At 46.9% G+C, this 12,576-nt stretch overlaps 3 protein-coding genes across 3 annotated transcripts; all 3 read left to right on the top strand.

Moving 5' to 3' along the window:
• The first annotated feature begins 158 nt into the window (after window positions 1-158).
• Window positions 159-1,688, top strand: F4807DRAFT_135943 (Undecaprenyl diphosphate synthase). Its single transcript, XM_047993054.1, has 3 exons — window positions 159-495; window positions 576-981; window positions 1,043-1,688. The coding sequence occupies exons 1-3, from the start codon at window positions 397-399 to the stop codon at window positions 1,528-1,530; spliced, it is 993 nt and encodes a 330-aa protein (XP_047853374.1). The 5' UTR covers window positions 159-396; the 3' UTR covers window positions 1,531-1,688.
• Window positions 1,689-2,287: 599 nt separating this feature from the next.
• On the top strand, window positions 2,288-4,137 carry F4807DRAFT_136051 (Met-10+ like-protein-domain-containing protein). The gene is made up of 5 exons (XM_047993055.1): window positions 2,288-2,377; window positions 2,433-2,715; window positions 2,783-2,884; window positions 2,942-3,447; window positions 3,512-4,137. The coding sequence occupies exons 1-5, from the start codon at window positions 2,372-2,374 to the stop codon at window positions 4,058-4,060; spliced, it is 1,446 nt and encodes a 481-aa protein (XP_047853373.1). The 5' UTR covers window positions 2,288-2,371; the 3' UTR covers window positions 4,061-4,137.
• A 6,341-nt stretch (window positions 4,138-10,478) lies between these two features.
• F4807DRAFT_461392 (uncharacterized protein) lies at window positions 10,479-12,297 on the top strand (the record flags this gene model as incomplete). The annotated part of the gene is made up of 2 exons (XM_048001677.1): window positions 10,479-11,191; window positions 11,253-12,297. The coding sequence occupies 2 exons, from the start codon at window positions 10,479-10,481 to the stop codon at window positions 12,295-12,297; spliced, it is 1,758 nt and encodes a 585-aa protein (XP_047853372.1).
• Window positions 12,298-12,576: the final 279 nt, after the last annotated feature.

The following is a 12,576-nucleotide window of genomic DNA, read 5'->3' as shown; positions in this document are numbered from 1 at the left end:
ATTGTAGTTAATCCGCCACAGCTAAAGTGGCGAAGCTACAGGAGCTTTGACCCAACTGGCGTGGCTAGAGCACTTAACTGAAACGTGCACGGCATAGCGGCATAGGTACATGCCTACCTAGGTCCATACCCGCCACTACTAGGTACCTAACCGGAGCTAGCAACTAAAATATCGTGGCCTGTCGTTAGTTACACGCTACATTTTAACATCTGATTGAAGGAATTCTGGCTTGTCCGTCCAAGCCTACCACTCATTGCGCGTCAAAACGCCAATCTCAACTCAAGCAGTTGAGGCTATGCGATTAGGTCCTTAAAGACAAGAAGTTTCTTTCTTTTTCATCTCACCTTCTCTCTTTAGGGACATTACGTCAACAGCGATAATTCATAATATATCACCATGTCGTCGTTCGCTTCCAAGGATATTGAAGTATACAGAGAGGACGAGCGGGTCGGGCATAAGAATCTCGGCGTCGCAGAACGAGAACGACTTGTTCAGGTACGAGCTCAAACTTCATCCAGACTCATTAGACTTTATATTTGCATCTTCAACTAACATGGATTATCCGACGAACATAGAATTATCTCCCCAGTCCACCTACCAGATCACGAAGTCGCGGGCGTCAAACTAAGCATGAGACGTCCCGCTTCGGCATCAGGAAGTTTTTCAAGTCTCAACTCTATTCACTGCTGTACTTCTCCGTACATTTTGCCTTCTCGATATACATCCGTGCTCGATCGACTTATCACATCGTATCACTAAGCGCCCTTTCCATCTTCAAGTACCACCATAGCACCCCCGACTTTGTCCGACGAGATGTCAGTACCTTGAAGCGACTACCGAAGCACGTAAGTGTAATCTTGACGCTAGAAGATGAGGGGAGGGCAGGGAATGCCTTGGAGAAGCTTGTCAATGAAGTTTCTGAGGTGGCAGCGTGGTGCGCCTCGGCAGGCATTCCTCGACTATCCATTTACGAGCGGACAGGTAACAAAGACACCATTCCGCATATATTATGTAGGTTAGAGAAACTAACTATTTCTAATAGGTGTTTTGAAGCGCTATATGCCTCAGACCCATCGTGCTCTGGTCCAGAAGCTTAAGAGCTGGTTTGGAAGGAGTCAGGCCCCGCCCGTCTCCATATCTACTCGCGGAGCCTCAACCATCTACACTGCCAACCGAGAGTACTTTTCACATGATCAGTCGCCACTCGAAGTCGTGCTCATCTCAGAAGACGATGGCCGAGAGGCGATGGTGGATCTCACCAAGGTCCTAGTTCAGATGGTTCAGAAGGAGAAGATCAAGGCCGCCGATATTACGGTGGACGTCCTTGATAACGAACTATCCGAAGCCGTCATGACGGAGCCGGACCTCCTTATCTCGTTCGAGCCTTACGTTGACCTGCAGGGATACCCGCCGTGGCCGATCCGATTAACCGAAATCTACTGTGCCCCTGACAACCAGGGCGTCGGATATCAGATCTTCCTCCGTGGCCTACGGAAGTACACGGAGGCTACTTTCAAGCTAGGAAAGTAAACCAGGTGGATATGAAAATGCTGCGTGATGGACGAAGGCTCAATTATGGGTTTTGTGGTGCCTTCTTGTCGACAGCATCCTAATCAATACACTACATTGCAATGATATCAGTCAGTCTTCCGCCCCGTTTTACGCCCATCAGAATGTGACGTCAACACAACTGCGAGATATCGTTTCGGTACGAATCGTGTCTGAGGTAGCTAGGAGAGACCTTGCTCAACGCAGCAAGGATTTGGATGAATGCAGGAATATGTACTCTGCACGTCTAATTACTAGAAGTTCAATGTATATGAATATTACGTGTAAGCATGTGTCATTACCTATGGGAGTAGGATATTCTAAATTTGGGTACGGGATCCTCAAAACCTAAAAATCCAAGGTTTTCCCGTTGAATGATTAAGTTTGCCAAGTAACTACTCCTTTCCAAGGTTCTCGTTGACATGTTCCGCTGGGTGAAGGTATAATCGACACGTGCATTAGGTAGATTCATTGGTGTCAATTGCCTTTCACATGCTCGCTATCAGTATCCAAGACCACGGATGTACAATGTATAGTAACCAGATAAGTCAATTGATGTTACTAGGAAAGTTAAAAAATGGTTGAGCCAGTCGAGGCAAGTAACGTGGAGATAGTGGCTTTCCTTAGCCCGGCGCAGCCTTCCGCTTAGTATGACGCATGCACGTCACACAAGCCGTGGCAGCCTTGCATTTAGCGTGGGGCCCTAATCCCTGTCGAAATTTGCGCCGATCCTTGGGCCTTCACTCGCCGCACACTTTCTTCACACAAATCAAGCATTCAAAGCCTAGACTTCGCGCGCAAGTGAGCTCTACCAATTAATACTATGGCAGTATGCAATCCCCATCTACACTAATATGAATATGTCGCTAACGTGTTGTGCGAAGGATATCCCGGCCGGGGACGACGCCATGAGTAGTCTCTTCCGTCCGCCGGTGATCCGCTCTGCTTTGGGCGTACTTGACAAGTCGCTTTTTTCCAAGACCATCAACCTGGCTGCCGCTGCGGTTGCCGATAAGAGGAATATTGCGGCTTGGCGCCAGAAGTTGTTGAAAGAAAATAGTCTTCTGGGCCTTGAGAGGATACAAGGCGTTGTGTCTCATCCGGATCAAACTCTCGCATCTCAAGGAACAAAGTGTCTACTTTTAAACCCAAATATCAAGGCTCAAGGTATTTATAAATCCCATAACCAACAGTTCTCATAATAGTTACGATTTTTAATGATAATTATCTATAGAACCTGAAACATGGACTCCTACCCTCCAAGAAGGTGTGGCTAGTAAGGAAATAGGGGTAGTCCCGTACGACTTATTGCTAGACTATGATTATTGGTCTTACGGTAATGAATACATATTAAACCTAAACCTTGATGAATATGCTGGTTAATTCGTTCTAGAGGATGTGATGAGGTCTCTGCTTCCCTCTGACTTACGAGACGAGCACGATGGTATTCCCCAGGGCTTCAACCAAGCAGGACATGTCGCGCATATGAATCTGAGAGAAAGGTATCTGCCCTATAAAAAACTGATCGCCCAGGTCATTGTCGATAAGAACCTGTCGGTCAAGACGGTAATTAACAAGGTCGCCAACGTGGGGACTGAATCCGAATTTCGGACCTTCGCATACGAAGTCCTTGCCGGGCCTGATGACCTTAACGTTGAGGCGCGGGAGAACGATTGCATCTTCCGGTTCGACTACTCTAAAGTCTATTGGAACAGTAAACTAGAAGGCGAGCACAGGCGGTTAATCAACCTCTTCCAACCCGGAGAGGTAGTTTGCGATGTGATGGCCGGTATTGGCCCATTTGCGGTACCGGCTGGTAAGAAAGGCGTTTTTGTCTGGGCGAACGACTATAACCCAGAGAGTTATCGTTACCTTGATGAAAATATCAAACGAAACAAGGTATGTATCAGCAACAGAAGCGGCACTGTGTATGTCCTCTACCCAGTTAACATGTATTTCGTAGGTCCGGCAATATGTGCGTCCATTTAATCAAGACGGTCGAACTTTCATTAGGGAAGCCGCCGATTTGGTGTATGCAGCATCCACAAATGGTGAACATGCTGTCTCGGGACCGAATAGGAGAGAGCAGCGTAGTCGGCATCCAGATTCGAAACCCACCGGCAAGTCAACGTCAATCCCGGGATCAAAACGCATCCCCATCCCTTCAACTATCTCTCATTTCATCATGAATCTCCCAGCATCTGCTATTACCTTTTTATCGCACTTCCGCGGTCTGTATGCTGGCCGAGAGCAGCTTTTCGCTCCTCATACAGGTACAAGGTTGCCCATGGTCCACGTCCATTGTTTCGCGCCCAAGGCAGATGATGATACTCCCTTCACAGACATATGTGAGCGCATTTCGACAGAGATCGGCATCAAGATGAAATTTGGAGAAGCCGAAAACGCCTATGAAGTGTCCATCCTGGAGGTTAGAAATGTTGCGCCCAACAAACGCATGTTCTGCGCCTCCTTCAGAGTCCCCCCTGAAGTGGCGTTCGCCGACCGACCCTAATCAAGAGCGCGCCGGCTATCAATCAGCGCAGTACAATAGACAACCGCTCAAGCGGCTTACCACTTTGGGCATTCGAAGGCCTGTGTGAAGCATGCGGGCGCTGCAGGCCATTGCGCCATCAACATGTGAAGATTCCCAAGAATAGCGTTGCAGATCAGAGAACTTCTAGACCTGTGTGATTCGTTTGATAGCGGGACTGGCCGCCGGCGGTGGATCGCTGCATAGGGTACAGCACCACATATTTATAAAAGGACAGCGTAGGTAGGGCCTTGCATAGGGAGGTGAGATATTGCATTTTTTGGTGCCAGGTAGGGAGAAGCAAGGCGCCGTGGAACGTTTCCCGTGCATCGCGGATCATCTGGGCCCGCCACCAGATATTATGATCCGCATCATCTGCGATATACTCAATTGATGTGTTATGGTGCGTCTCGCCTCCGGAACCGCACCAACCAACAGGAGAGTAACTGATTACACCTTGTCGAAAGAGAGACATAATGCTATCTTTCTACCTAGAGTAGTGTAGATGAAAAGGGGGGGCCCGGTGCGATAGCCGAAAACGTTCATGCAGATAAGCTTGCATGGCTGCGACTTCGAGTTTGCCTCTGTGGTCGGAATGAGGAGCCCTATTGGATAATTATCCAAAGTTCTTTTGTTAAGGTGGTTGGCGCTAACTCACCTCGATGCTTAATACTAGGCATATAAACAAGGAAACTAACGCAACCTGCAGCGCCCCAACTTATTGGCTTCCTGCTGCCTCGTCTTAGTATCATGTTATTACATATTCCAGATCTGTTTTCGTACTTAGAACCTTTTACGTGATGGATTTCGTTGGATAAGGCCACATGAAGCTAGCACTGCATGGCTTTCAAAATCCTAGTCTTTCGGCCATAGGACAGCTACTTTCTAAATTTTCTTAATTCGAGACTCGCGATCGGGACCTATAATAGCGAGGCTGGAGCCTCATACACACGAATTAGCCCGTGCACATTATAGGTGCGCGGCATCCCGATTTTCGTGCCCCGTTCTACCGGTGAAAGGTCGTTTACCGGGAACTACACCCACGAGGATACTGGTTCGTTCAAAGAGAATTTGACCTAAGCAACAGCGGGAGAAAGGAATTGTCGCTTAGAGATGCAAGAAGTGGAGAAGATATGCGAGTCCTTGCTGTAACGCTGCGCCTAGACTTGTGTCACATTCCGTTCGACATAAAAGAGCTCGAGACAAAATGATTACGTTGTTACGTGGTTGCGACTCAGGATTGGAGTCCCGCCTTTCCTTTCATTTCCCGAGAAGATAAGATGCAGCAATGAGGACGCACGGGCTCGCTGCCGAACAATTCTTAGGCATCAAGTACGATTCATATTCTTCTATATGCCAGAGCGTAAATGCAAGTGACGATGTCATGACGGAGTCACGACAATACGAGAGGTTGGTAACGTGGTTGGGTAGCCCAACATCGAAAATTTATGAACATCTGGGCAAGTATTCCCGTCTTATCCAGTGAGTTCGAAACCCGCTCCTACCGAGAGAATTCCCGTTGTCCATTGAGAACGCAGATAATATGGCATACGACCACACCACGACGCCCACACCAGTTAGTAATATCAGCAAACAACTGAACCCGCGAACCGACGCTTCGGCAAGTAACAAGCGGCGCAGGATCCGTAGATTGACTTCGAGAATCAGTTTAGTTGGCCCCAATTTATCTCGTTCGAGACCATTGTAAGCTCGGAACGGCTCGAAGTTGTGTGCCCACAAGATCAAGCATTATGCTTTAATAGATCTCGAGCCCCAGTGTAACCGCGGATGCAACAGACCAAGGATCATAGCTGTTGGTCGTTGTGCTAATAGTGAAGCGTTCCTAGCTACCATGCCAATGTAGCCTCCTTAAAATAGCTGGCGATACTTGCATGGAAGCAAACCTAGTGCGATAAGTAACAATTCGATGGGTTAGGTTACAATTCGATGTTTAAGTATCGAATCTCTTGTAACCGCGATGGAAACGAGTGAACTAGTAAGATTTGATCCCTTGCTGGTTTAATCTTGGGAGACGATCTCAGATCTTGGAATGGAGCAGCTAGATTCAATCATAGTCAACAACGCACGCACACACACACACACACTTACCACCTTACATGATAACCCTATGTGCAATTGACACGGTAGAAATTGGCTAGAGTGTGCATCGCAGAGGGAGTGCTCCAGCTGTAATCGTGACCATCTAATACGTCTAGCGATGGATATTAAGCTAGGATTCTTAAGGCTTTCGAAATAAGCTCCAATTAGCCGGTGTCTTCTTGATGTGATGTGTAAGCTACACTAGCACAGAGGGATAAAGGATCGTAGATTTAATTTGTTATCCGTATGTTTGCTATATTGTCGTGGGAACGGAGGCGTTATGCCGACGTCATCGGCGTCAAGTCGGTGTGCAAGGAATCAGACGTCGGTCAAGTTCAATGACACCACGACTAAGCAAGGCTTGCCGATTTCATGGTTCCGTATACCAAGTAGGGCAACAGTGCCAAGAGACCCGCGGGAGCGGTTTGGCTGCCCTTTGATTTCTCCAGGAGTTATTACTATCATTCTAATCAATATCCAGCTCTGTGATGAGATATTATCTGCAGGGGTGTTAGCAAACCATAGTCCGCTAATATGTCCGTCTCGTCGTACAACTTGAAGCCGTATGCAGCTCCTACAGGTCGTAATACTCGACACGTCTCGTGCAGGGCGTGAAGCGTAGAGCGTAGAATACAAAATGCAGAAATTTGCAGAAGTCGTGCAGTTATCAAGGCCAGGAAGAGATCATCAATCTCGGACCTTGAATGGTTAGTTGCAGACTGCAGGGACTCAAACTAGTCCATAGATAGATGAACAGAAACGGAGGCTATCCCGCTAGTCCAATGGCAGATAATGGTAGATATAGAACCCTGACCGGATGGCCTTGAATGACGTTGATGAATGTTGTGGAAACGTAAAAAGCAAGTTCGTCAAGAATAGCCGACCAGTCTCTCGACGTTAGAGGTTAAAGGTCAGAAAAGGTTGGCAAATGAAAGTGTTCCAAGCTTTTTGAGTTGTCAAAACTACGAATCTTACTCAACTTGGGGGATAGTGAGCGTGGGCACCACACGGACCACTGCGGGGGTGGGGATTAGTGTAGGACAAAGACATGGATGGAGTAAGTTGGCAAGGTACGTAGGTACTTTATGTAGCACAACGACAGTTGGTTATCCATGGGAACTTCTAATGTCGATGAAATTAATGTTACTTAGACATTCTATTTCAACAACTTCTAATGTCGATGAAATTAATGCTACTTAGACATTCTATTTCAAGGTCCCATGACACTGACTGGCATGAGAATAAGATGAATTGACATGTTTTCTTTTCATTTATTATATTATCTTCATCATAAGTGAGCTCAAAAGATAGTGCACCCAGAAATGGATAGAACCCGGGTTCTAGAAGGAAAAGGGGCAAGATAGCGTGACGAACGGTCGGTACTCGCCTCTTGAGTCTGCCGTGAGTGAATATCTCATGTTGGGATAACTTGATGGTGAGTCTAGACTAATAAAACATCTATATTCCATGGAAATTACTCCAATGTCTAAATTGATCGAGCCTGGTATGATCGATTTTATGGCTGTGGACATAAACATACCACGTCTCCGAATCAGATTAAACCTATTAACCACTTACTTACGGTAAGCTTCAGATTCGTACGCATCACGTCGAATATTGAGCCATTGGTCGAGCTAGACACGGAATATCATCAGGTCGTGTATTAGGACGACCGTAATCGGGTTCTTAAGTATGATAGCCCTTTTTCAAGTAAGCATATTAATGGATACCTAACTTATCTTATATAATACGGCGCTTCATGCTTTATGTCTGCGTTGGCCCCTTCTCACTTACTTAGGGTCGCTTCTCGCATCTACCCCCTGCAACGTTCATAAATAGGCTTTTCTGGCCCGTCCGGGGAAAACAACCTACACACCCATCAAGGTATCAAGAATTGCTGATCTTCTTTCAACCTCGTGCAACTTAGAAATTTTCTAGCCCTAACGGTTGCGCATTATCTGCACTGTGCATTGTGTATCCATTATTGATGCTTCCTACCTGCCCCCAGTCGATTTGGTATGAGATATCAAGAATGCATACTGTACTCCGCACTAGACAAGTCCCTAGTATTATGTGATTACATAGATAAAATCGATTGGGACCTCTTGATTGGAATGCTCGAGTTCTGCTGCGAATGGAACTGTCGATTGCGTCCGTTCATGCCCGAGTTATCTAGCCGGTTAATCGTTTCCGAAAGAACTTTTTTTTCACCCTCTTTCCCTATCTGTTATCTAGCTCCGTCAAATTGGCCGAAACAATGAGACAAGTATGAGCTGAAAAAAAGAGAGGATGGCGATTACCTTGTATGTATACGTGAAAATCTGGAAACAACCTTGGAACTATGTACACGAAGTTTGTGGTCTAGCCTACGTTCCACGAGTCCCTTTTATTATCCTCAATCGTTGATGTTATGTACCTACCTGGCGAACTATAAACTGAGACACTCTAGATTCGGCCCATGCATCCAAAAAGAAACCCACTATTTCGTTTCTCTGATCGACTCTGATTTGATGTTTATCTTTCGAACTCGGCCATTTTGTACGGCATCGTTCTTTAATGGCGAACGAAGGTCTGACCGCCCACAGAAACAGAGAAACATCCAGCCCGCTAGCCCACCCTCATACATGTCGCAGCGCACAAACTGCAATGCTAAGGAGGTATCAAAACTACGATGCAGCTCGCGCGTATTGGCTTGCATGTGTCGTACCGTATGTGTATGCAGCCACCTCGCACCCTATGCATGTATGCATGTATTATGTATTATGTATGTGTAGACGTGGGCGTGCAGGTGAGCAGCGGCCTTAGCTTGGAATACTTGGCCTATCGAGGTGGGGCCACACAAAATTTGCCCATCCATGGATTCCCGTCCCTGCTCGTCTAAGTCGATGCTGTTAACGCAAAACCTCGTCTCTAATCGTTCGCATTCCCTTCTTCCCCACTTCTTTTTCTAGTTCCGGCGGATATTTTGAGTATCCTAGGTACGTATTAATGGGCCCTGAAGATTGGTTGATCAATGTTATCAGCTCTTCGCAGTCCAATACGCAAATTCTGCGCCAGACTGCGCCAGACTTCAGGGAAGCCCCGGCTAGCCCTGCATTTGCGTATGCATTCACAAATCGCCAATGTTTAATAGTATGTATGTCCCGGCAAAGCTCAAACACACTTAACAGCGTTAGACACAATAGAAAGTTCCAATCTTGCGAAAATATGTAATGATAAATTACCTGGTCATGTAGGTCCTCAATTTGAGGCTCGCCTTTAAGGTTACCTACTATGTAGGTAAGTTGTATGTAAGTGATTTATGGAGTAATCCGTGGCACTAGAGGTATGTAACCAAACGCCAGATGCAGATAATCATACCCGCTAGGTACCGCTAGCACGTAGTAAAACTCAGAACCATGGGAATCCACTTATAGTAAGTAACGTTCAAGTCGTACCTACCTTAATATTTTAGAGTCATTCGTCCTTCCACCTTATATTATTCATGGCATGTGCGTATTCCGTATGGGGTAGAAACGTAGAAACGTAGAAAATTCGCTCTGATCCCGTACCTTCGCAGCTTCCTTGCCGTCCCATCCACCTTTAGGTCTTCTAGGTCGTCCTGGTCGAGTCATCCATGCCACTCACAGCGAAATTCGCTCCGTGACTGGCTAGCCCTGTCAACCAACGACCCCTCAATCCTCCTGTACATCCTTGCAACCTTCCGATCTCCCGGAATTCCCACCTTCTTGTACTTGTACTAGCCTAGGGCAACTTACTGTACTAACATTTTTGCCGCGGACTGTTTTCGATTTTCGATCCAATACCACAATCTATAATCCCAACTCCTAAGCCTCTTATCTAGCACATAATTCCTTCCACACCACACACATACGCACTCACCACATATACGCAACATCTACACATACGAATTCACAAATTCGATTTTCTGTGTACGAACTCCTTTCGACGCCCCCGTCGACCCATTAGCGCAATCCTTGATGGACAATTAAATTCTTATACTGTATAAAGTCTAGTTTCATCTCGGCATCGCCGAGAAAAGTGCCCCAGTTGCGCACTTCCCTCGACCCGTCACGTCATCCGGAAATTCCCCAGTTAAGACGAGGACGTTCAGGAACAATTCGAAAAGAATATTGATATTTTTTCAAGCATAGATTATCGTGGAGGCATTCAGTCGTCTTAGCATAGACGATACCACCGTACCCATGAAGGACGACGCCGGATCTGTATCAGAATCGTAATCGTTGGAGGATTTGGGGTTTTCGCGTCAGGGAAGACTTTTTTTTCTTCTTTTCCCGAGATGGCTGTGGTTCTTTCTTCCGAGGATAGCGATATGTTCTCTTCCTCGGCTCTAAGGAGATCTCATTCTCAATCAAAATTCATGTCCAAACCGACCCAGGGCTTTCACACACCAGCATCCACGCCCAAGATCAACGAACCGTTCGACGAATCCTACCACGAAGCGTACCATCGCCATCCTACTCATATCGTGCCCAATCCTAGCCCATCCTCCGCCCCTTCGTCTCCTCGTACGCTCCAACCCGAATCTGTTGATCCGTCATATTCCTCTACACCAGCTACCAACTTGTCCCTAGACGGACAATGCGAAGACGATATTCATATTCGCCCCGAAGACATATTCGTACCAGAGTTCGATCATAATCCCTATTTTGGGCCAATCGAAGATTTGGAGCCTCCCCCAAGTCCCCGAACCGGCGATTCGTATACCGTATCACCAACCGATCCTGACACATCAGTAACAACCTCACGTCCTGGATCGCCAGATGCACTAGACCGTGCCGAAGACGATACCGCCGTCGAGCATCACCCTACACAACATGTTGACTACTTGTCACACGATTGGCGGGAAGAGGACATTTGGTCTTCTTGGCGGTATATAGTCTCCAAGAGACGAGAATACAGCAACGGACCACGACTTGAGAATGCTTCCTGGAGAACCTGGATGAAAGCCAAGTACAAATTAAAAACCGTTACTCCGGAGACCCTTAATTGGTATGTTTCATATCCCCCTCCCCGACTTTTATCTCCGGTAAAAATCTTACTTGTGTTATAGGCTTAAGGATTGCGATGTCACTTGGTTGTATGGACCTCTACAGACTCGACAGGGGGAGCTTTTTTCCAACGATGCTGAAAATGGAAATCCAGCACTCTCGAGGTGCAACTCTTTTGTCAGCAAGAAGCCCATTCTCAAGAAGCGAAGTATGTCTGAGATCATGCTCCAGCGATCTCTCTCCTCTTCGTCTCTGTTAAAACAGGCCACGGCTGTGGTCCAGGCTCAGCAGAATGACAATGCTGTTCATGTCGCTCGACCGATATTACACCGAGCCACAACAGATTATGTTACTTTCCCATTCTCCTCTCGAAGGAGTCCGCATAACACGAGTATTCTAACTTCTACGGCCACCTCCGGTCTTGTTTCACCTTCCTCGGAACGAAAGCATATTCACTTTGACGAGCAGGTAAAACAATGCATCGCGGTTGATGTCAAGGGGGATGACGAAGAAGATGAAGTAGACCATTGCCGTTGGAGATTTGACGACAGCGACTCCGACGATGGTGCAATAATGATGAAGAGAACCAAAACATCAAAGAAGCCTGTTATTCCACGCAGAAGATCCCCGGTACACACGCCCAACGAGAGCAAGACTATCGCCATGTTACCTTCGACAACATTGAAGTATAGGGAAGATTCTCCCAACCCAGAAACCGCGATAAAGCACAGTACTAGCGGCTTAAGGAGTCCACTCCTGTCACCATCTTCCTCGCAAGAGACATTGAGGCCTTCCAGAGCCTCAGGCCCATTCTATGTGGGTGACGATGATGGAAATGAACTAGACGAGGAAACTAATTCAACCCCAATGTCTAGCCCTATTGAAGCGACATCACCCTTCAAACAGCCTAATCCCTCACGTTCGACTCCCACTAGTAGTCTCACATCTGAGCCGGCTGGCATGCGTCGGACAGCGAGTGGCATGTTCATGCCATTCGATGACGGTGATGTCCAGCCTAATGATGGCATCATCGGTAGAGTGATAGATACGGTCAATACCGCCCGTGACATCGCTCATGTCATATGGAACGTGGGATGGAGAAGATGAAGCCGCACAACCCTGTTGATATCATCTTGCCGCCGAAAAAGAAACAATTTCCGACACATCTGGGATAGTAATTAGGCCGATGGGAAATTCTCCTTAAGTCACTTGGGATGGTCGATTTGGCATCTCAACTGACCGACGTATCATACGAACTTTACTTCACCTATACTGCATAGCATCCGGCATCTATCAGAATTGCGCGTAACCGCACTAATATCACTTTTTCGAGCAAATCACTTTCATATCAAAGAACTAGGGTCTTTGGAGTTGGAGCATAGAAGA

The sequence above is a fragment of the Annulohypoxylon truncatum genome (assembly GCF_022578515.1).
Source record: "Annulohypoxylon truncatum strain CBS 140777 unplaced genomic scaffold F4807scaffold_20, whole genome shotgun sequence".
NCBI lineage: Eukaryota > Fungi > Ascomycota > Sordariomycetes > Xylariales > Hypoxylaceae > Annulohypoxylon > Annulohypoxylon truncatum.
The sequence above is the reverse complement of the archived record's forward strand: the minus strand, read 5'-3'. Positions and strand labels throughout refer to the sequence as shown.